Source organism: Carcharhinus amblyrhynchos, chromosome 27 (assembly GCF_965287045.1).
Source record: "Carcharhinus amblyrhynchos chromosome 27, sCarAmb.v2.hapA, whole genome shotgun sequence".
Classification (NCBI taxonomy): Eukaryota; Metazoa; Chordata; class Chondrichthyes; order Carcharhiniformes; family Carcharhinidae; genus Carcharhinus; species Carcharhinus amblyrhynchos.
Window position 1 is genome coordinate 39460460 of NC_137350.1, and position 23946 is coordinate 39484405.

At 45.4% G+C, this 23946-nt stretch overlaps 1 protein-coding gene across 1 annotated transcript; it reads right to left on the reverse strand.

Moving 5' to 3' along the window:
• Positions 1–5498: 5498 nt before the first annotated feature.
• Positions 5499–22957, reverse strand: pnpo (pyridoxamine 5'-phosphate oxidase). Its single transcript, XM_080213567.1, has 7 exons — positions 22735–22957; positions 19261–19385; positions 18300–18399; positions 16429–16482; positions 15296–15424; positions 10039–10109; positions 5499–9126 (listed from the first exon to the last, which is right to left on the reverse strand). The coding sequence occupies exons 1-7, from the start codon at positions 22921–22923 to the stop codon at positions 8961–8963; spliced, it is 834 nt and encodes a 277-aa protein (XP_080069693.1). The 5' UTR covers positions 22924–22957; the 3' UTR covers positions 5499–8960.
• Between the last annotated feature and the right edge of the window lie 989 nt (positions 22958–23946).

Here is a 23946-nt window from a genome sequence, read left to right on the forward strand (position 1 = left end):
AAATGTTACTTGTCACTTGTCAGCCCAAACCTAGATATTATCCAGATCTAGCTGCATTTGGACATCGGCTGCTTCAGTATCTGAGAAATCCCAAATGGTGCTGAACAGAATGCAGTTGAGGCCAAAAGATTGTGTTCGGAATCTTACCACTGTTCATGCCAGGGAGATTTTCCCATTCCACCGCAGTGAATAGCAATTTGACTGGCTGCCAAATTCTCTGACCTCGCTGCAGTGGGGATGTGGTATGAATGGTTGGTAAGATCGTGCCCTGTATATTCTCAAGAAGGGTCTTGATATCATTCTTGGGGCGAAAGGGATCACAGATATTGGCAGAAGGTGGAATCAGGCTATTGGTCAGCCATGATCGTACTGAACAGCAGAACAAGCTCAAACCTGCCCACATCTGACCTTATGATGGAGGGAAGGTCATTGATGAAGCAGCTGAAGATGGTGGGGCCTAGGACACTGCCCTGAGGGACTCCTGCAATGATGCTTGGAGCCGAGATGATTGACCACCAAAACCATCTTCTTTTGTGCTAAATATGATTCCATCTGGTGGAGAATTTTCCCCCGATTCCCATTTCACTCCAGTTTTGCTAGGGTTCCTCGATAGCGTACTCTGCCAAATACTGCTGTGATGTTAAGGGCAGTCACTCTCACCTTGTTCTGGAGTTCTTTTGTTTGTGTTTGAACCAAAGCCAGGAGTGAGTGACCCTGGTGAAACCCAAACTGCTAAGCAAGTGTTGCTTGATAGCACTGTTGGTGACCCCTTCCATCGCTTTACTGATGATGGAGAGTAGACCGACAGGATGGTAATTAACTGGGGGTTGGATTTGTCCTGCTTGTTGTGGACAGGACAGGACTTAGCAATTTTCCATATTGTCTTATTAAGAAAGGACCTTTTCTGCAGCACCTTTCACAGACCCAGGGTATCCCCAAGTGCTTTACAGCTAATGAAATACTTCTGATGACTAGTCATTGCTCAGAGGTAGGAAACACAGCAGCCGATTTGTGCACAGCAAGATTCCATAAACAGCTATTAAACAATTATTAGTAAATCTGAGTTTTAGGTGTTGTTTGAGGGGATAAAGATCCACTCAGTATTTTGGAAAAGAACAGTGTGTATGGGATCTTTTATATTTGCCTGAGGGATAGATGTGGCCTTGGTTTAATATCTCCTCATCCCAATGACAGTACAATACTCCCTCAGTACTGCACTGCAGTGTCCGCCTGGATTATGGATTTAAAGCTGCATGATCTTCTGATGGGGTGAGAGCCCTAGTTGGCACCGTGAGGCTGATATTCACAGTCTCTTACAGCTGGAGCTGAGCAGTTGGCTAATGTTACAATCATTGGGACCCATGAGGGAGCAGAACCCTGTCAAAGGAGGAGATTAAGTTCAGCTCAGGAACTGAGCTCATTATTCCAACATGTTTCCTTCAATTTCCCCAGTTGGAAACCTGCTGCATTTTTCTCTGGTATTGAATATATATTCCATGGAGTTTGGAGATAGGGAAAAGGGTTATTTTAACATTGAGTGAAAGTGTAGAATGGTGTCCACGCAGCCAGTAGCTGGATATTTGTTTCCATTTCCATCCCCACTACAGTGAATCAGGAGAAATGGATCAACAGGTGAAGCCCCCGGTCCATATATTTATAATTATATATCTGCAACTGATAAAGACCACAAGGGGAGAATTGTAGAAAAATCCTCAGATTTTTCACAAGTTGTAACCTTAGCCTGCCTCAGAATGAGATTTCAGTCTGTAACTCACTCCTGGGTATCTGTTATTCTATACATAAACCGTCCTGAAACCTTTAGGTTGGAGGCTTGGGCGGAGAGATGGCAGATGGAGTTTAATCCAGACAAATGTGAGGTAATGTATTTTGGAAGGTCCAATATAGATAGGAAATATACAATAAAAGACAGAGCCCTTAAGAGTATTGATAGGCAGAGAGATCTGGGTGTACAGGTACACAGGTCACTGAAAGTGGCAATGCAGGTGGAGAAGGTAGTCAAGAAGGTATACGGCATGTTTGCCTTCATCGGCCAGGGCATTGAGTTTAAAAAAATGGCAAGTCATGTTGCAGCTTTATAGAACCTTAATTAGGCAGCATTTGGAATATAGTTTTGAATTCTAGTTGCCACACTACCAGAAGGATGTGGAGACTTTGGAGAAGGTACAGAAGAGATTTACCAGGATATTTCCTGGAATGGAGAGCATTAGCTATGAAGAGAGGTTGGTGAAACTTGGTTTGTTCTTATTGGACCAATGGAGATTAAGAGGTGACCTGATAGAATTCTACAAGATTATGAGGGGCATGAACAGAGTGGATATCTAGAAGCTTTTTCCCAGGGTGGAAGAGTCAATTACTAGGGGGAACAGGTTTTAGGTGCAAGAGGCAAGGTTTAAAGGAGATGTACAAGGTAGGTTTTTTACTCAGAGGATGTTGGGTGCCTGGAACTCGCTGCTGGGGGAGGCAGATACAATAGTGAGTTTTAAGGGGCATCTGGACAAATACAGAATGGGAGAGGGATATGGTCCCCAGAAGGGGAGGGGGTTTTATTCAGTTGGGCAACATGGTCAGTGCAGGCTTGGAGGGCCGAAAGCCTGTTCCTGGGATGTAATTTTCTTTGTTCTTTGTTCCTTGACCATCTGTAACTCAATCCTGGGAGTTTTATATTGATTCGGAGGGATATCACCGTCACTGTAATAATCCACTAAATAGCCTTTATCCTGAGACTGCTGAAACACACGGAAACATTAAGCTCTCTGCAAAATGATTCCTGTGTTCAATGATTAATGTGGATTCTCTATAGTCATGTCGGAGGGTCTGTGAACATCACAGAATTGCACTGTTATTAATTGTGATTCGGGTCTCCCCGCACTCAATCCTCCAGGAACACATGTCACACCTCAATAGGGAGATAGTGGATAAGGCACAGACCAATGGGAATGCTTAGACTTTAATAGAATTTGTCAGCTGGGAACTCTGAACAGAAGCAGCTCCCTGGATAAACTCTGCACCTGGATTTGTATGTGGATTTGTATGCCATGCAAACTGGTTACCATGACAGCACAGTGCCAGCATTCAGTCTCATTGCATATGGGCAAGAACTCTGTAGAAATGCACATTGGATAATTGGGAACAGTTTTGATCCCTCATGATTTTGCATATCTCTGTCACAATTTCTTGGAAGACACTTCAGCTGTTTTTCCTTGCTGCCAGCCTTCACCACAACGTGGGAGCAGATTCTGTATCTCCAGCATCTTCCTCTGCTGAGGGAGAAGCCACCCGACCGCTCAGAGTTTTAGCTGCAGCAGGAACAGCAGCAATGTCAGCTCCCATCCCCTCAACTACACGTTCTTGTGGAGATCCAGCTGGAAGAAGGCAAGACCCCAGTGTGTGACCTACAGGTGGAAGAGGATCTGCTCTCCTGAGATGTGATAGCAGCAGTGCCTCGGGAGATTCAGGTTCTGGTGGTAGGTTACTGCAGCCTCCTGAAACACTGGGGCAAGTGGGCGTGCATGTCAGTGGCCAATAAGTTGCTTAACACTGGAGGGCATGTACCACCCTTGGGGCTTCTGTCTTGTCAAGCTGTGCACTTGTCCTTCAAGGAGAATTATCTGTAATTCTATATTGACTACATTATTCATAAAGGCTAATGCCATTTCACAAAACATAGAACAGAACAGCACAGGCCCTTCGGTCCCCGATGTGCCAAGCTATGTCCAAACCCACGATCAAGCTATCCCACTCCCTATCATTCTGGTGTGCTCCATGTGCCTATCCAATAACCGCTTGAAAGTTCCTAAAGTATCCAACTCCACTATCACAGCAGGCAGTGCATTCCGCACCCTGACCACTCTCTGAGTGAAGAATCTACCTTGGACATCCCTCCTAGATCTCCCACCATGAACCTTATAGTTGTGCCTCCTAGTAACAGCTACATCCACCCGAGGAAATAGTCTCTGCATGTCCACTCTATCAATCCCCCTCATCATCTTATAAACCTCTATTAAGTCGCCTCTCATCCTCCTCCGCTATAAAGAGAAAAGCCCCAGCTCCCTCAACCTTTCCTCATAAGACCTACCCTCCAAACCAGGCAGCATCCTGGTAAATCTCCTCTGCACTCTCTCCAATGCTTCCACATCCTTCTTATAGTGAGGTGACCAGAACTGAACACAATATTCCAAATGTGGTCTCACCAAGGTCCAGTATAGTTGCAGCATAACCCCACGGCTCTTAAACTCAAACCCCCTGTTAATAAACGCTAACACACTATAAGCCTTCTTCACGGCTCAATCCACTTGAGTGGCAACCTTCAGAGATCTGTGGATATGAACCCCAAGATCTCTCTGTTCCTCCACATTCCTCACAATCCTGCCGTTGACTCTATAATCCGCATTCAAGTTTGTCCCACCAAAATGAATCACCTCACACTTATCAGGGTTAAACTCCATCTGCCACTTTTCAGCCCAGCTCTGCATCCTATCAATTTCATCTCCATAAATCTCACTAACATTATTAGTGAAAGGGTGAGGATTATACATTGCTATCAGATAGTGTTAGGGAACTGGTGGAGAGGTTGGAATGTGCTGATGTTGGGGCTTAATTTACAGGACACCTCCCAGAATTAGCCTACAAGGAACGGTGAATCAAACCAGAAATTCGAGACAGACTTGTCCTTCAGGAAGCAGATCAAACACAGGCCCCTTTCATTCCTTCAACAACAAAGGAACTGAACCCAGTTTCTTGCCTATCTTCTGGTTTCTGTGTCAGGTTTTCATTGTTGAACTACATTAGAGAGCATCAGTGGCCGGGGGAATAAACAACTCAGCTCCCATTCACAACACACCCCAGAAAGAGTGAGGCTGAGGGACTCAATGGATAGCACACATATTCCTGAATTATGGCAATCATGGTTGGAATTCTCCAACTGTTCACACCAGCCACCGCAACCAGAGAGGTTGGAGAATTTGGCACTCGGTTAAATCTCCATTCACCGCAGCGGGTTGGGAGAACAGCCAGAGAATCCCAGCCCAGTCAGAGGTGCTGTCTTTCAGAGGAGATGTTTAGGGATGGACAGTAAATACCAGCCTGACATCCACATCCCAGAAATGGATTGAAAATAATGCTGAGGCCTGTGTCCCCTCCGGGGTGGGTGTAAAGGATTCTAATGTCATTAAAGGTGAACAGGATTCTACAGTTCTGAGTATTTACCGTGGGAATCAGACAGTGTGGTATGACTATCTGAATTCCTGTCCCATGAACTGTTCAGTGTTCAAATAGTCATTGCTCTTTGTACCCGTTGGGTTTTCCAGCACGCCCACCCTGGAATCCTGCCAGGCCCACAGGATGGTATTCTCCATTTGACTCAGGTGGTATCTTCCGAGCCTCAGGCAGGCGTGCCGGTAAAATTCCTTCAGAGTGAATGCAACAAGACAAAAATTGGGGAGAATCTGTGATCGGGCGTCAGGTAGAAGACAGGCAGATTAGATTACAATTATTTTATTAACATCAGTCACAGGGTACAACACAATCTAATTCATTGGATGTGAAAGACCTTGAGCTGTTAGTGAATGATAGGATGAGGTACCATCTAACTGCAAGCATTGAAGTATAATTTTACAACAGCGCAACTACACAAACCATGGATTTAAGAGAGACGATTTTATCACAACATCCAGCAATAGACCAAAGACAAAATGCTGCAAAAAAATGCAGCAAATCTGGAAATACTGTGCAGCTCTGCAGCATCTGTGAAGATTGAGACAGAGTTAATTTGTCAGGTCAATGACCTTTCACTCTGCCTGAACAATTCTAGAATTTTCTGTTTTAATTTCACAATGCTCTCTTTACTCAAATGATTTTTTTAAATGTTCTAAAGAAGAGGGCATCATTGACAAGACCAACATTTACCCCTCGGTGCTCACACACTTCAGAGACTGAGTAAGATCAGCCTCATTGGTGTGGGTCTGCAGTCACATGTAGGTCAGGTCGGGTAAGGACAGCAGATTTCCTTCCTTGAAGGGCATTAGTGAATCAAATGGGTTTTTGTAATATTTGATACCTTCATGGTTACTTTCACTGAGATCAGCTCAAAATGTTTTCAAAACTGAAATCAATTTTTCAAACTGGTGGGATCTGAACTCCTGTTGCCCAGGACACTGATTCTCAAACTGGGGAACAGGAAGCGATATGAAATTTAAAGCAGGGTCAGTTTGACAGGTCAGTGACCACCCAGGGGCTGCATTCCGAGCTTGGGCTTCAATTTGCCACCAAGACTCAGGGTCTCTGTCACTGCTGAACCATCCTGCATGGAGATTGTGACAGATACTCCAAACTGCAACCTCTTTGATCGGTGCTTTGTCATTCAAGGAGAGACACAAAACTGTCAAGGTGTCCTGAGAACACCCTCCAGCCAGTCTGTGCAGGGCCACTCCTATACCAGACTCAGAGAAAATCTAATACCATTTTTAATTATGTGGGATTTTAACTTCTGTTTTTGAAGACCAGATTCTGCAATTCCATTAAACCCTTCCCGAAAAACAAGAAAAGCTTTTGTACAGAATGCTTGACATGACATCAGTGTCAAACATCAGACACAGGGTGAATGGACAGCAGTGAGAAACAGGCTCACCAACTTCACTGATATCTGGAAATACCTGATTTTTTTAGACGTGTTGTTGAAGGACTCTTTGTAAGTAGTTGCTGCAGTTTCGGATGATGGGCTTTGTGTAGTATTATAATGTAGATGGGGGTCTGTGATTAGTATCCCATTTGTATTGTGTTCCTTCAAACTTTTCTGACACAGAAAACAGAAAAATGTTTGAAAGCACTACTTCAGGATTAACTAGTCCAGGCCTCTGAATTACGTGTTTTGCAATATTCTACTCAGCCTAACCAGGTCTTGTTAAAGCCCAACAAAGAAAGCAAGATGGGAGATTAAGAATGTCAAATTGACCAAGAAAGGGAACTCACTACCAAAGGGGCACTGAAAAAAAAATCCAATCTCAAGTGAATATAGCAGATACCAGGGACCACCCTAAGCAGCAAGTACAACAGACGCTCCAGAATATAACTCAAATCCAACCATGTTTTCACTCAATGTTCACACTTCAGGTCCGAGCAGGCACAGGCTGTGAGCCAGGAGACCTGGCCAAGACGTTTACCCTCTGACCGAGTGTTGCCATCTTGGCCTGGTCACTTTCCTGGTGGCTTCACCACTTGGCTTCCTGTTTCCAACCACTTCCTGTCCCACAATCCCGTCATTGGTCACCCAGTGCCAATCATCACAGAACCTTCCTGCCCACAGCCAATCAGAAAGCAAATGGATACTTTGTTATCCAATTCGATGATTTTCAATTTTCAGCCAGTTTTTTATTTTGTTGGTGACTTTATTTTTATAAACTGATGGGTTAAAAATCTCTTCTCATGATTTTTCTCCTAGGTTTTGGTAGCAGCAGAATTCTGGACATTTTTAATTCCTGGCAACCTGGTTGTACTGTGAAAGGCCCCGAAGTTAAACGTGGGATTGTCAGCCCAGCTGTAACCCACAGGCACGGTCACTATTCCTCCACACATAAAACCAGCCAGCAATTAAACTCTCGGCCTTTTGGCTAAGATCGAGCCCAGGAAGGGGTGTAACCCCTTATCTTGTCAGTGGGGATCTCATGCCTGGTCTGCTCTGCGCTTTGTAGCTTTAAGTTTGGAGTAAAACATTTTCTTAAAAAGCCATCAATCAAACTCTCTTTCGTAAGAAAATCTAACTGTTCCCCATTCTCCTCAAACTAATTACTAGATACATCTGCCCACCCAAACAAAAATATTGTTAGTGGTTAAAGATTTAGCCAAGCAGTGAAGAGAAGTCAAATGTGTTGGGGAACCATGGATCTGGTCTTGCCCATAAGGGCCTATCCGTACACCCCGCCAATATTCATCATTCCTCCTTTACCAGCCACGCCTTCAAGTGCCAAGGACCTGAACTCAGGAATTCCCTCCATAAATTTCTCCATTTCTCGGTCTTTCTTTAAAACCTGATATTTCTCTTGAAACAGAAACATAGAAAATAGGTACGGAGTAGGCCATTTGGCCCATCGAGCCTGCACCACCATTCAATATGATCATGGCTGATGATGCAGTTCCAATATCCCACTCCCATTTTCTCTCTGTACCCCTTGATCCCTTTAACCACAAGGGCCACATCCAGCTCCCTCCTGAACACGTCTAATGAATTGGCTCCAACAGTTTTCTGTGATTGAGAATTCCACAACTCTCTGAGTGAATGAGTTCCTCCTCATCTCAGTCCTGAATAGCTTCCCCCTTACTCTTAGACTGTGACCCCCTAATTCTGCACTTTCCCAACATCGGGAACATTCTTCCCACATCTAGTCTGTCCAGTCCCATTTTATATGGTTAAGTGGCTTGTCTGGTTGCGCTCCTGAGGAACTCCTTGGAATGCTTTTGCTATGATAGAGGGTGCTATATAAATGCAAGTTATTGTTGGAGCACCACAATTTCCTCATTGAATAAGAAGTGAATTCCCCCAGGGTATCCTGCATTACGATGGACCCACTGGTCTGCTCTACAGTCAATAATGTCAATTGGAGAATATTGAGTCTTGAGATACCAAAACAATGGAGAAAATGAATTAAATCTCTGAGAGAGAGCTTGGTTTCTATCAGCTGGGAGGTGGTGGTGACCTGGGCTGGGTTCGCCAACAATCCCCAATGCTGCTGGGGTGTGGAATAACTGCTGTGCAATTCCACGGTAAAGATTAAAAATGCAGAATATGGTGGATTGGAAGGTCTGTTCCTATTGTGTCATCTTTGATTTCAAACAACAATCTGATGTGAAACGCGGCAGTGCTTGAAGAATTTGGAAGAGAAATCTGTTATTCTCCAATTGGAATGAGGAATGATTTGAAGATTGAATTCCAAAGATTGTGGCATTGGTCAAGGTGATAGTCTTTTAAACACCCAATCACCATCAGCCTTGTGAATCATGGAAGAGTCCGGAACATTCCCTTCCTTCAAACGCTGGAACAGGATTCGGTCGTGCAAGCGGTTGGTTTGGCCTTGCCAAAACTCTATACTGTTGGGTTCCAGCAGATATCCTCCCCTTCAAAACAACAGCACAGATACAGGAACAAGAAATGTACAGCACAGAATCTGCTCAATGTCCGTGTTTATTCTAGTAATCACAGAATCCCTACAGTGCACAAGGAGGCCATTCGGCTCATCAAGTCTGCACCTACCCCAGGCCCTATCTCCATAATCCCATGCTTTACCCTAGTTAGACCCCCCCGATGCTAAGGGGCAATTTAGCATGGCCAATCCACCTGACCCACATATCTTTGGGCTGTGTGAGAAAACCAGAGCTGGAGGAAACCCACACAGACACAGGGAGAACATGCAAGCTCCACGCAGTGACCCAAGCCGGGAATCGAACCCAGGTCGCAGGCGCCGAGAGGGAGCAGTGCCACCGTGCCTCTGTATGAATCTCCTCCAGCCTTTTTCAGCTCATCCCATCACCGTACACTCCTATTCCTTTCTCCCTCATATACAAGTCTAACTTCCCTTTAAATGCATCTAGAATTTGCCACAACTACTCCAGCTGGTAGTGAGCTTCACATTCTAACCATTCTCAATGGAAAGAAATTTCTCTTGGATTCCCTTTTGGATGAGTGAATTACTATTATAAATCTGTACATTAATGTATGCACACTAATATACGCAAAAAATGCTGCTCAGCCAGGAGGGGTCAAAGTTAGGGTCCTGACCCTCCCTAACTCTCAAGCACACTATCACACAGCTGAGACTATGAGGTGTATGTTTAAAACGGCAGCTTCTCTTCCCTACCTGGGAAATAGTGAAAGAATTTTTACAATAATAGACAGTTTCTTTTTTATTGAATTTTCAGGATTATTGTAGGTTTTGAATTCAGATTTACTAGTCCAGTAAAATGATCGCTACATGGACCATAGCCCCAGAAGCAAGAATGTCACTCAGTCGTCTTTCGGCTGATACTCACCAGTACTCAGGCTTTGGCACCTCCCTCTCTTTGTAGAGTTCCTCTAACTGAGCATTCTTCTTCCTGAGAAACTGTAAAGAGAAGAAAGTTAAACAGATATCAAACTGGGAGAACCATAAAGGACTCAGGTAATGATTTCTGTTGCTGCAACCGCTCCTCGGGAAGGATACTGAGATATTCTCCTACAAGCAGAGGTTGAGTGGAATCGATCTCTATCCTCCCCAGTTCGGCGATCTCACTGAATTGTAAGATTTTGAGAGGGCTTGACAGGGTTGATGCCGAGAGGCTGTTTCCCCTTGCTTGGGAGTTTGAAAAGGTTGGACATTTGGGACTGAGATGAGGAGGAATTTATTCACTCAGAGTTGTGATTCTATTGTAGAGAGCTGTGAATGCTCCGTTATTGATTACATTTAAGGCAGAAATCAACATTGGATACTCTGGTAATGATGGAACCCGGGGTTGTTGTGGAAAGGTGCGGCTGTGGTGGAAAATCTTGTTAAATGACAGAGCAGTGTTGGATTAGCCAACTCCTATTTCTGATGTGGGGATATGTTTGTCTTTAAGGGGGAGCAGGGCAGGTTTGCCAGAATAATACTGGGGCAAAAACACTTAAATCTAAAGACAAAAGCAAATTACTGCGGGTGCTGGAATCTGAAACCAAAAGAGAAAAAGCTGGAAAATCTCAGCAGGTCTGGCGGCATCTGTAAGGAGAGAAAAGAGCTGACATTTCAAGTCCAGAAATGTCAGTTTCAGCTTTGACAAAGGGTCATCTTGACTCAAAACGTCAGCTCTTTTCTCCCCTTACAGATGATTTGATTTGATTTATTATTGTCACATGTATTAACAAACAGTGAAAAGTATTGTTTCTTGCGCACTATACAGACAAAGCATACTGTCCATAGAGAAGGAAATGCAGGAGTGCAGAATGTACTGTTACAGTCATAGCCAGTATGTAGTGAAAATCAACTTAATGCGAGGTAAATCCATTCAAAAGTCTGACAGCAGCAGGGAAGAAGCTGTTCTTGAGTTTGTTGGTACGTGACCTCAGACTTTTGTAGCTTTTTTCCGAAGGAAGAAGGTGGAAGGGAGAATGTCCGGGGTGTGTGGGGTCCTCAATGATGCTGGCTGCTTTGCTGAGGCAGTGGGAAGTGTAGACAGAGATGCTCCCAGACCTGCTGAGAGATTTTCCAGCGTTTTCTCTAATTCTAAAAACAGGTGAGATAGGTGATCCTCGTGCATGTGGAAGATTAGAGGAATGACCTTATTGAGGCTTTAGGATGATTAAGAGATTCGATCAGGTGGGTAGACAGTATAAGGGGAGGTAGAAGGTACCAGAGGAAGAGGGCACAATTTCAAAATCAGAGCCAGGCTATGGAGGAGAGTCATTTCTTCACAGAAAGGGAAGATTGACATTTTCACCCTCAAGAAAGATGCCGAGACCAGGAGGGCGGTCAGTGTAAAATTGCAAAACTGGGGTTAAATCTGACAGACTTTGTTAGTGAAGATTGTTAGGAATTACAGAATGACGGCTGGTAAATGGAGTTAAAGAACAAAGAACAAAGAACAAAGAACAACCCAGCACGGGAAACAGGCCCTTCGGCCCAACGAGCCCGCACCGCCGCATCACCCTACACCTATTCTACCCTGCATGTCTACGAATGGGACCCTACTCAGTCAGATTCAGGGAAGAAATAGTGTCAATTTGGTAAAAACCGATTAGCCTAAGAGCACATCTTTGGGGTGTGGGAGGAAACCGGAGCGCCCGGAGGAAACCCACGCAACCACAGGGAGAATGCGCAAACTCCCACAGACACAGGCCCAACTCCATGTATCTGCACAGCCAGCAGTGCTAGTCACTGAGCTGTTGCGGCGCCCGTCTATCGGTCCAGGATCAAGCACGCACACCGACATGAAGTACTAGGCCACTCCTGGACTTCCAAGAGCAGCCCACGCACGACCCGCCGTGTGCATGCCCCTCGCTTGACACGAGGTGGACCTCCACCTGCGGAATAAAGACAAAAAATATTAATCATACAGCCTGCCCTTCCGGTGTCTCCCGAGGTTTAACCCTATTTAATAGCCCCTACCATATCCCTCCATTCTCGTTTCACTCATGTGCCTATCTAACAGCATCTTAAACGAGTCCAACGTGCCTGCCTCCACCACCCTACTCGGTAGCGCGTTCCAGACCCCCACACCTCCAAATTATACCTCCCCCCCCTCACCCTGAAGTGATGACTTCTCGTGTTCGTACCCAGTCTAGGGAGCAGTCTCTCACTATTAACTCTATCTATTCCCTTCAGTATCTTATATACCTCTATCATGTCCCCTCTCAATCTCCGTCTTTCCAAGGAGAAAAGTCCCAGTTTCTTCAATCTCTCCTCGTAACCCAGTCCCCCCATGCCAGGCAACATCCTGGTAAACCTCCTCTGCACCCTTTTCAGAGACTCCACGTCCTTCCGGTAGTAAGGTGACCAGAACTGGACGCAGTACTCCAAATGCGGTCTAACCAACGTTCTGTATAACTGAAGCATTAGACGGCAGCTTTTATACTCTATACCCCTTCCTATAAAGGCTAACATCCCATAAGCCTTCCTAACAACCTTCTCCACTTGTGACGCAACCTTCATGGATTTGTGAACCTGCACTCCCAGGTCCCTCTGTATGTCTATACTCCTAATCGGCCTACCTTTTATCACATAGCTCCTCTCTGCATTATTCTGTCCAAAATGCATCACCTCGCATTTGTCAGGATTAAATTCCATCTGCCACCTATCTGCCCACTGCACCAACCTATCTATATCCTGTTGTATCACCTGACAATCCAGTTCCGTACCCGCCAACCCTGCCATCTTGGTGTCATCAGCAAACTTGCTGATCACACCACCTACGCCCTCTTCTAAGTCATTTATGTAGACTACAAAGAGGAGAGGTCCCAGTACCGAGCCCTGCGGCACACCACTGGTCACTGGCCTCCAGCCCGACAAGGTACCCTCCACAACTACCCTCTGTCTCCTATTTCCCAGCCAGTTCTCAATCCACCTAGCTCCCTGGCCTCGTATCCCATGCGCCTTAACCTTTTCTACCAGCCTACCGTGAGGGACTTTGTCAAACGCCTTACTGAAATCCATATAGATGACATCAACGGCTCTCCCATCGTCAACCGTTTTTGTCACCTCCTCAAAAAATTCCACCAGATTCGTAAGGCAAGACCTCCCTCTAACAAAGCCATGTTGCGTATCCCTAATCAGATCGCAACGCTCCAAATGCTCATACATCCTACCCCTAAGTATTTTTTCCATTAACTTCCCTACCACCGACGTCAAACTCACCGGCCTATAATTCCCAGGGTTATCCCTACTACCTTTTTTGAACAACGGGACCACATTTGCTACCCTCCAGTCTTCTGGGACCTCACCTGTGTCCAAAGAAGAGACAAAGATGTGCGCCAGAGGCCCAGCAATTTCATCTTTCGCCTCCCTAAGCAGCCTGGGATAAATACCATCAGGCCCCGGAGCTTTATCCGTCCTTACGCTACCTAAAAGCCCTAGCACTTCCTCTCTTGTAATAACTATATCCTGCAACTGAACCTCCGCTCCCTCCAAGAGACCGCACGATTCCGAACCCCTCTCCTTCGTGAATACCGACGCAAAGTATTCATTCAGGAGCTCCCCCATTCCCTCCGACTCAATACACAACTCTCCACTCTTGTCCCTAAGAGGACCAATTTTCCCTCTAACTACTCTCTTGCCTCTAATATAGGAATAAAATGCCTTAGGATTATCCTTAATCCTACCAGCCAAAGCCATCTCATGCCCTCTCTTCGCCCTTCTAATTCCCCTTTTTAGCTCCCTCCTACTCTCTCTATATTCCTCCAGCGCACACTCCGTACCCATTTGTTTTGACCTAACATACGCCTCCCTCTTCTTCCTGACCAAGTCTTCAATATCCCCCGTAATCCACGGATCTCTAATCCTACCTTTCCCATCCTTTCGCTTAACCGGAACATACCTCCCCTGCAACCATTTCATTTTGTCATTTAAGATTCAGATCAGCCGTGAACCAAGCGGTAGAACATCCTCCAAATCTGATGTTCATTTGCTTTGTTCTGGTGATGGGAAACCATCATTAAATCTAGTGAATAATTTACTGAATTTATAGAACGCCAGTGCATTCAATCATTAACCTCACATTCCCTTCACACAGGATCCTCAACAGGAAAAGTATAAAATATGTCTCCTTGGTAACACAACAACCAGATACTGAAAATGGTGTGAGCTGGAGTGGGAGGGGCAGGGAATGGAAAATGACCCCTGTCACTGGTTGGAATCGAGAAGTGGAGATTGCTGGTGATTACCTAGGGATGGTGAACACAGGCTGATGAGAGTGGAGGTAAGGAGGAATAGGTCATGGTATTTGAGCAGTGTGGCAGACCCAGGCTTATAAGGGCAGCATGGTGGCACAGTGGTTAGCCCTGCTGCCTCACAGCGCCAGGAACCTGGGTTCAATTCCCAGCTTGGGTCACTGTCTGCGTGGAGTTTGCACATTCTCCCCAAAGGTAGGGGAGTCTAAAACTAGAGGGCACAGGTTTAAGGTGAGAGGGAAGAGATACAAATGGGTCCAGAGGGGCAATTTTTTTCACACAGAGGGTAGTGAGTGTCTGGAACAAGCTGCCAGAGATAGAAGAAGAGGCAGGTACAATTTTGTCTTTTAAAAAGTTACATGGGTAAGACGGGTATAGAGAGATGTGGGCGAGATGCAGGCAATTGGGACTAGCATAGGGGTTTTAAGAAAAAGGGCGGCATGGACAAGTTGGGCTGAAGGGCCTGTTTCCATGATGTAAACCTCTATGACTTTATGTGTCTGCGTGGGTTTCCTCTGGATGCTCCAGTTTCCTGCCACATTCCAAAGACGTGCAGGTTGGGTGGATTGGCCATGCTAAATTGCCCTTTAGTGTCAGGGAAGGTTAAATACATGGGGTTACGGGAATAGGGCCTGGGCGTGATGGTTATCAGTGCAGACTCGATGGGCCGAATGTAGGGTTTCTATGACTGTTTGAGCTCAGAGCGATTGCACACCCTGGTGTTTTTGCACAATTCCCTCAGGCCTCAGGGACTGTTCGTACAGAACTTCAAACCAGGAAATCAGTTGGGTGGCTCGAGTTTATGATAGAATAAAGCTATGGGAGGAATTGGTTTTATGATCTCGTTCTGTTACACACTCCACAATCGAGATCGACATGGTTCTGTGCACGTACCTCTCGGTCAGGGATCACTGTGCTCTGACAGCTGACTGCAGCACCAATCTGACTGCTCCTGGGGCGGGAATGGAAATACTCCTCAGCCTCCTTATCCAATAACTTGGTCACGTGGCCTTCGATACGTACCTGTACGGACAGAACATTCCCTTCAGAGCAATGGTGGCAGCAACATGGTCAATGTATTTACAGACTGAGTAAATTAAATGAGGAAATGCTGGAAATAATCTGCAGGTCTGGCAGTACAGTTAATATTTCTGCAACTTTTCATCAGGACTGCTCCACAGAACGCAGCAGTTGATTGGTTGGTGATCTGGGCCAGAATGATTTATTTCTCCTCCTCTAACACAGTGTGACAGTTACAGTGTCTCGTGTTGGGATTGGCTCTGTGGGAAGCATTCTCACCTCAAGTCAAAACCTCATGGGTTCAAGCTCTTCTCCAGCCAGGACCCAAGTATCTAATCCAGACTGACACACCAGTGTGTACTGAGGGAGTGCTGCATTATCTTGCACACTAACTAATAAACCAAAGTCCTGTTTGCCCTGTGCCTGTAAAAGATACAGTGACACTTTTCGGAGAAGAGCAGGGATGTTTTTCCTGGTATCCTAAATTATTATTTATCCTCAATCATAAAACTGGTGCTCACTTTCTAATTCCTGCCTGGGAACAATTTACCTCCTCTATTTTCCATTTAATTACAGTAACTTTACTTAAAAGTATATCATTAGCTGCAAGTATTTTGGAACTCCAAAGATGTGTAGGTTAGGTGCATTGGGCTGTGCTAAATTCTCCCTCAGTGTACCCGAACAGGTGCCGAAGTGTGGTGACTAGGGGATTTTCACAGTAACTTCATTGCAGTGTTAATGCAAGCCTACTTATGACTAATAAATAAACTTTAACAACCTGAGAATATGGAAGACATTATATAAATGTAAGGTCCCTTTTATCAAACACAGCTGGGAGGAGTTACACAAAAACAGAAAATGTTGGAAACAGCCAGCAGGTCTGGCAGCATCTGTGGGGTGAGAAACAAGAGTTAACGTTTCAGGTTAATGACCTTCCATCAGAATTAAATTTGGGAGCAAATGTCAAGCACAATAAAATAATGAGCAAAAAGTAAATAAGGACGTACTTGCCTATTCAGGGCCTCCCAGTAAAAAACAATTGCAGCAAATGGATTAGCCTCCTAGAGAATAACAGAAATGTTTAGATGTTGTGAGATCCTGTCCTTAACTCACAATCAGACACTGATGGTCAAAATATGTAACATTGTAATGAGGATGTTACAGGAAAAGGGGAAGTGTAAACAAGTTGATAAAGAGGATTATATTTGCAATTTCCGTGGCGGTGACCAATCAAGTCACAGAATTCTTACAGCACAGGAAGAGGCCATTTGGCCCATCGAGTCTGCATCTTGAGGGGAATTGCTTGATAGAGCAGACGCAGCATGGATTCGTTAAGGGGAAGTTGTGTCTGACAAATTTACTGGAGTTCTATGAGGATGTGTCTAGGGCGGTGGATAGAGGAGAGCTGGTGGATGTGGTCTTTCTGGATTTTCAGAAGGCGTTTGACAAGGTACCTCACAAGAGGTTATTGCAGAAGGTCAGGGGACATGGAGTTGGGGGTAGGGTGTTAGCGTGGATAGAGGATTGGTTGTCAAATAGGAGGCAGAGAGTGGGGGTCAATGGGTGCTATTCTGATTGGCGGTTGGTGACTAGTGGAGTGCCCCAGGGGTCGGTGCTGGGGCCTCAGCTGTTTACCATTTATATAGATGATCTGGAGGAGGGAACCGAGTGTAGGGTGTCGAAATTTGCTGATGACACCAAGATTGGTGGAACGGCAAATTGCGTGGAGGGTGTAGAGAGTCTACAGAAGGATCTAGATAGGCTGGGCGAATGGGCCAGGAACTGGCAAATGGAATTTAATGTTGGCAAGTGCGAGGTGGTCCACTTTGGTAGGAATAATGGTAGGAAGGATTATTACTTACGTGGAGAAAAACTGCAGCAGGTGACGGTGCAGAGGGACCTCGGGGTCCTTGTGCATGAGTCACAAAAACCCAGCTTGCAGGTGCAGCAGGTGGTCAGGAAGGCGAATGGGATGCTGGCCTTCATAGCGAGGGGGATTGAATATAAAAGTAGGGAGGTCTTGCTGCAGCTGTATAGGGCATTGGTGAGGCCGCAGCTGGAGTACTGTGTGCAGTTTTGGGCGCCGTACTTACGCAAGGATATTTTGGCCTTGGAGGGAGTGCAGAGGAGGTTTACTAGGCTGATACCGGAGTTGAGGGGATTGAGCTATGAGGAGAGGCTGAATAAACTAGGCTTGTACCCGTTAGAGTTTAGAAGAATGAGGGGAGATCTCATTGAGACGTATAAGATGATGAATGGGATGGATAGGATAGAGGTGGAGAGACTCCTCCCGCTCAGAAAGGACAGTAGGACTAGGGGGCACAGCCTCAAGATAAAGGGGGAGCGGTTTAGAACGGAGTTGAGGAAGAATTTCTTCACTCAAAGGGTGGTGAATCTCTGGAATTCTCTGCCCGTTGAAGTGGTGGAGGCTGCCTCGCTAAATATTTTTAAGAAGCGGGTTGATGGGTTTTTGATAAGAGAGGGGATTAAGGGTTATGGGGAGAGGGCGGGAATGTGGAACTGAGCCACGACAGATCAGCCATGATCTTACTGAATGGTGGGGCAGGCTCGAGGGACTGGATGGCCTACTCCTGCTCCTATTTCTTATGTTCTTATCTCTCCAAATCAGCATTACCACTTAGTGCCATTCCCCAGCCTTTTCCCATTCCGTGCACATTGTTTTAATTCAGATAATCATTAAATATCCTGTTGAATACCTCGATTGGACCTGCCTCCACCACACTCCCAGGCAGTGCATTCCAGACCCAAACCACTCGCTGTGTGAAAAGGTTTCTTTTCTCAAGTCACATTTGCTTCTTTTGCAAATCACTAAGTCTGTGCCCTCTCGTTCTTGATCCTTTTACGAGGCTGTACTCACCAGCTCCTTCCCTTTCCTGCTCTCATAGTTAGTGTAGAATTTGAATCCCTCGGGCCCAAATCCTTTCAGAAGCAACATTCGAGCAGAAGGTTTTCCCTCTCTGGAAAAGATGCAGAAACAGTGAATCTGACACAATTACAACCTGTTTTCCAATCCCATCTCCCTATCCCTCCAGAGAGAGAAATACAAACACTCCCCTTCTTATCAAATCAGTTAGAAAATAATCCATCTTATTTCCAACATTCCTGATCCTCTCCCACTAATCTCCTCCCTCCTGCAGGGAGTGGCACGGTGGCACAGTGGTTAGCACTGCTGTCTCACAGCGCCAGGGACCCAGGTTCGATTCCGGCCTCTGGTCGCTGTCCACGTGGAATTTGTACATTCTCCCTGTGTCTACGTGGGTTTCCTCCCACACTCCAAAAGATGTGTGGGTTAGGTTGATTGGCCATGCTAAATTGCCCCTTAGCATCAGGGGGACTAGCAGGTTAGATAGATGGGCTTACAGGTTATAGTGCCTGGGTGGGATTGTTGTTGGTGCAGGCTTGATGGGCTGAATGACCTCCATTCAGATTCTATTCTAAGTGTGATCTAACTGAGTTCCCATAAAAGTTTAAGATAATCTCTACATCAAAGTAAACAGACCATTCTGCCTATCTGCTTTGTGTGGATGTTTATATTCCATAGGATCCTCTTCCAACTCTCATGACATCTTCCTGCCTTGGTCTCACCCCACCCCTCTGTATCCCACATTCCCTCTGTTAGTAACAGACCCCGTTATTGCAGAGGCATAAAAATGCTCTTTGGCCATTTTTAACTAATTTAGTGGAATATCAGCCAGCGAGCTCTTATCTCGGTTCCGTGGGAAAACCCAAGTGGAAAAGTTAACTCTGCTTCAGGCATTTTGGTGAACATTTGGAGACACTCCCTTAGTTTTAGCCAAGAGGTTGGCGAGGGTGGTTACTTGGTGCAGGTGGCCAGACACATGGCGTTGGCTTCTTGGATGGATGGACATTTAGTGGCTGCTGCGAACCAGTCCTCAAATTGCTTCATGGGGTCCAGAGAAACAAGCTGGTTCTCTTCAAAAGCCTGGGGAAAAGACAGAGAAAGAGAGATATCATTATACACACACCAAGGAATTGCAGATTGTCCACCGGATCCACGTATAACCTTTTAAAAGTTTATTTAGCCCTGAGCTGCGGGTGACCTTGGTGAGGGTACATTTCCTGCCAATTCTCAGTAAACCTGGTGGTGGTGAAGTTACTTCTGTTGTGAGATTATTTTGGTCTCTCAGGGAATTGGGAGAGTGGGTGGGGAAACGGAGTTGAAGCCCGGGATCAGCCAATGATCATCCTGAATGACAGAGAAGCCTCGACGGGCCGAATGGTCTAATCCTGCTCCTATTTCTTACGTTCTAACAGCACTTCCCTTTGTGTGAAGATGTGCTCCCTGACATTACCCCTGAAGGCGATGCCCCCTTTGCTCTGGGTTGAAACTTACAGATGTGTATTTGAGTTGTGTTCACGCCTCCTCCAGTTTGCTAATCCTCAATGTTAACAGTTTGTGTCAGGACCGCAGATATCAGATAGAGAACAGGCTTCTTACTAAACAGTGTGAAAACTGATCCACATTGTAAAAAAAATCATAGGGCAGAATTATATAAAAATAATAAAATTATAACGTGAGGTTATAAGAAGGTGAAATGGAAGAAAGTAATTTCAGAAATGAACGCAGTGACTAGAATGTATGGTCTTGTACAGCAGTGACACTAAGTCCACAATCCATGACTTGATATTTGCTATATGGGTGGGGGGTGGTGTGGGGCGGAGGGTCAGTTTAGCTCAGTTGGCTGAACAGTTGGTTAGTGATGCAGAGCGATGTCTGCAGCTTGGGTTCAATTCCCGTGCCAGCTGAGGTTATTCACCTTCTCAACCTTGCCCATTGACTGAGGTGCAGTGACCCTCAGGTTAAACCACCACCAGTTAACCTCTGGTCATCTGGGGCTGTGATGACTTTATCTACGAGGTTTAATAGGCAGTGGGCACACGACTAAATCAGCTTTAATCTTAAATCACACGACTGTGAGTTCAAATCCCACTCCAAGACTTGCACATTATATCTACACTCACATTGCTGGTGACAGCATTGCAATGCTGTGTTTTTGATGAGATATTAAACTAACAGCTCTTATTCCTTACTTCCACTCATGTTGCTGAAACTCTCAAACTTGCATTTGTAACTTTCAGACTTGATGATTCCAACGCTGTCCTGGCGATCTCCAACTTGCAGAAATGTCAGCCCAACCAAACCCTGTGGCCGTCACCTAAACTGACGCCAAGTCCTGGTCATCTTATCACCCCCGTTACTTTGTTGCCTCTTAGTCTGGCAATGCCTCGATTTTCAAATTCTCATCCTCCATTTAACACCTTCCATGGCCTCATCTCCTCTCCTTCTGCAACCTCTTCCAAACCTGGGAGATCTGTGCATCTGTGCTCAGTTCTGGTCTATTCTGCCACCACCATTTCCATTCTCTCTGCTATTGGTGGTGGTGCCCTCAGTTGCCACAACCCTAAGGCAGGAGCTCCCTCCCTAATCCTCTCACCATTTATAAGACAGTCCTTAAAATCTGCTATTTTGATCAATTTTTTGGTCACCTGTCCTCCTATATCTATGATGTCGAGATGCCGGTGTTGGACTAGGGTGGACAGTAAGAAGTTTCACAACACCAGGTTAAAGTTCAACAGGTTTATTTGGTATCTTGAGCTTTCGGGGCACTGCTCCTTCATCAGGTGAGTGAAGAGGTCGGTTTCAAAAACATAGCATATATAGGCAAAAAACACAACTGCAAGACAATGATTGGAATCTGAGTCTTTACAGGTAAACAAGTCTTTACAAGGACAGATAATGTGAATGGAGAGAGGGTTAAGCTCAGGAAAAAGAGGTGTGAATTGTCTCAAGCCAGGACAGTTAATAGGATTTTGCAAGCCCAGGTCAAATGGTGGGGGTTACACGTAGTGTGACACAAACCTGGTACTGTGAGACTTCTTACTTCCTCATATCTAGTACAAGAACATAAGAACTAGGAGCAGGAGTGGGCCTTCTGGCCCCTCGAGCCTGCTCCGCCATTCAATAAGATCATGGCTGATCATTTTGTGGACTCAGCTCCACTTACCCACCCACTCACCATAACCCTTAATTCCTTTACTGTTCAAAAATTTATCCATCCTTGCCTTAAAAACATTCAATGAGGTAGCCTCAACTGCTTCACTGGGCAGGGAATTCCACACATTCAGAATCCTTTGTGTGAAGAAGTTCCTCCTCAACTCAGTCCTAAATCTGCTCCCCCTTATTTTGAGGCCATGCCCCCTCGTTCTAGTTTCACCCACCAGTGGAAACAACTTTCCTGCTTCTAATGTATTCCCTTCATAATCTTACATGTTTCTATAAGATCTCCCCTCATTCTTCTGAATTCCAATGGTTATATCCCCAGTCTACTCAGTCTCTCCTCATAATCCAACCCTCTCAACTCCGGAATCAACCTAGTGAATCTCCTCTGCACCCCCTCCAGTGCCAGTATATCCTTTCTCAAGTAAGGAGACCAAAACTGTACACAGTAACTCCAGGTGTGGCCTCACCAGCACCTTATACAGCTGCAACATAACCTCCCTGTTTTTAAACTCCATCTCTCTAGCAATGAAGGACAAAATTCCATTTGCCTTCTTCATGACCTGCTGCACCCGCAAACCAACTCCTTGAGATTCCTGCACAAGGACACCCGGGTCCCTCTGCGCAGCAGCATGCTGCAATTTTTTACCATTTAAATAATAGTCCATTTTGCTGTTATTTCGACCAAAATGGATGATCTCACATTTACCAACATTGTACTCCATCTGCCAGACCCTCCTCCACTCACTATCTATATATCTATATCATTTTGTTTCAATGTTAAAGGCGCTATATAAACACAGGATTAGGTGGTGAGGGACAGGAGAATTTAAATGAGGGCAAGGATTTTGGAAGCTCTGCTTACTATACAAAGGGGCAAAAATAATACACAAACTGAATGTCATTCCAAGGACTGCTGGTGACACAGCGGCAGCTCAGGAAGGAGTCATCACCGCCTCCCCATACTCATCAAAATGACAGGCATTTCTTTAATCACAGATATTACCCCCTTTTAATGCACATTAAAGATATTGTTACATTCTGTGTCTGTTTCTAGTTTGCAAATTAAAATGAAGCCGGAATTGCCCCAGTTTACAGGGAGTGCAGGTGGACCGGCTTTCCATGGGGATGTTTCATGTTATTTTAAATTTGATATGGAATGGGAATATTTTGGATATTGGGGAGCTGGATGTGGGAAGGGGCGCGGATACAGAATGGATACACTGCGGATCAGAAATGGTTACAAGTCAGACTGGGACATTTCGCTACTCACTTCCTGGTCACATTTGTAGCTTTTCCTCATGGCGGCCACGGCGATCCTGGGCTCGGGAGAGGAGGGAGAGGAGGACATGGTGCCGGCTCCGGGAGCTGGGAACCTGCCGCTCCTCCCCAGCCGGGACTGGCTGCAGCGACCGAGGAAACCCACCGTCAGACTGAGCTTCAGAGTGTCAGTTACCCACATGGCAGGAGGGGGGGTGGGGAGGTCTGTGTGTGCCTGTCCCTACCCCACACTCCAGTCTGAATCCTCCTACAGAAAATAGTTTCCTCTACACTCGAACCAAACACACCGCTAAATCATCCATTACCTTCCAGACTCAGCTAATCATCACCTTTAACATTTATTAAACAGTAAATGCAGCTGTCTGTGTCAGGAGCGGCTGTCAAGTTTAAGTTTATATATCAGTGTCACAAGTAGGCTTACATTAACAGTGCAATGAAGTTACTGTGAAAATTCCCCAGAAACTAGAATATTGAGACCATTTATGCAGCTTGGATTCTCAGGCATATCATTTGAAAAGGTCTCACGAGATCAACAAGAATCTCACCTCAGTTATAGTCTCATTGAATGGCTGAGCAGGCTTGATGGGCCAAATGGCCTGTGTCTCATGGTTGAAGTTCTGTGAATCTCTCAGCACTTGTTACAAATGGGCGGCGAGTGAGATCCAAACTGTTCCCAGTATTCTGCAGATTATCACATCTCTATGTATCAAATTCATTCTCTTTTTTTGCCCCATGTACAGTAATCTTTGTAAATGCCGTGGCAAATTGGAAAGACGGTTAAAAAAAAGAGATTACAAGAACAAAGAAATGATTCTAACCAGTCATAAATCACTGGTTAAAACTCAGCTGGAGAAGGATTGTGTTCAGTTCTGGGTTTCACACTTTAGGATGGACGCCAAGGCCTTGGGGAAGGCGTGGAGGAGATTTCCTAGAATGTTCCCTGGGTGAGGGACTTCAGTAAATAGGGAGAGACTGGAAGAAGGTGGGATTGTTCTCCTCAGAACAGAGGAGGTAAGGGGGAGATTTAATAGAGGTGATTAAATTCATGAAGGCTTTGATAAAGTAAACCAGGAGAATCCTTCCACCAGAAGGTTGGATTTCAGATTAAGACATTTGGCAAAAGAAGCAGAGATGGCACAAGGAACCTTTCTCTTAATGTAACCGATCTGGAATGCACTGCCGAGGAGGGGGATCAGGCAGGGGA

Excerpts from the sequence above, each read along its gene's own strand:
- pnpo (XM_080213567.1), bottom strand. The coding sequence starts at position 22,923 with ATGTGGGTAACTGACACTCTGAAGCTCAGTCTGACGGTGGGTTTCCTC. Across the intron at positions 18,400-19,260 it reads TGTCTGGCCACCTGCACCAA|AGAGGGAAAACCTTCTGCTC; the intron begins GTAACCACCCTC and ends CATCTTTTCCAG. Across the intron at positions 10,110-15,295 it reads CAGTGATCCCTGACCGAGAG|TTTCTCAGGAAGAAGAATGC; the intron begins GTACGTGCACAG and ends TTCTCTTTACAG.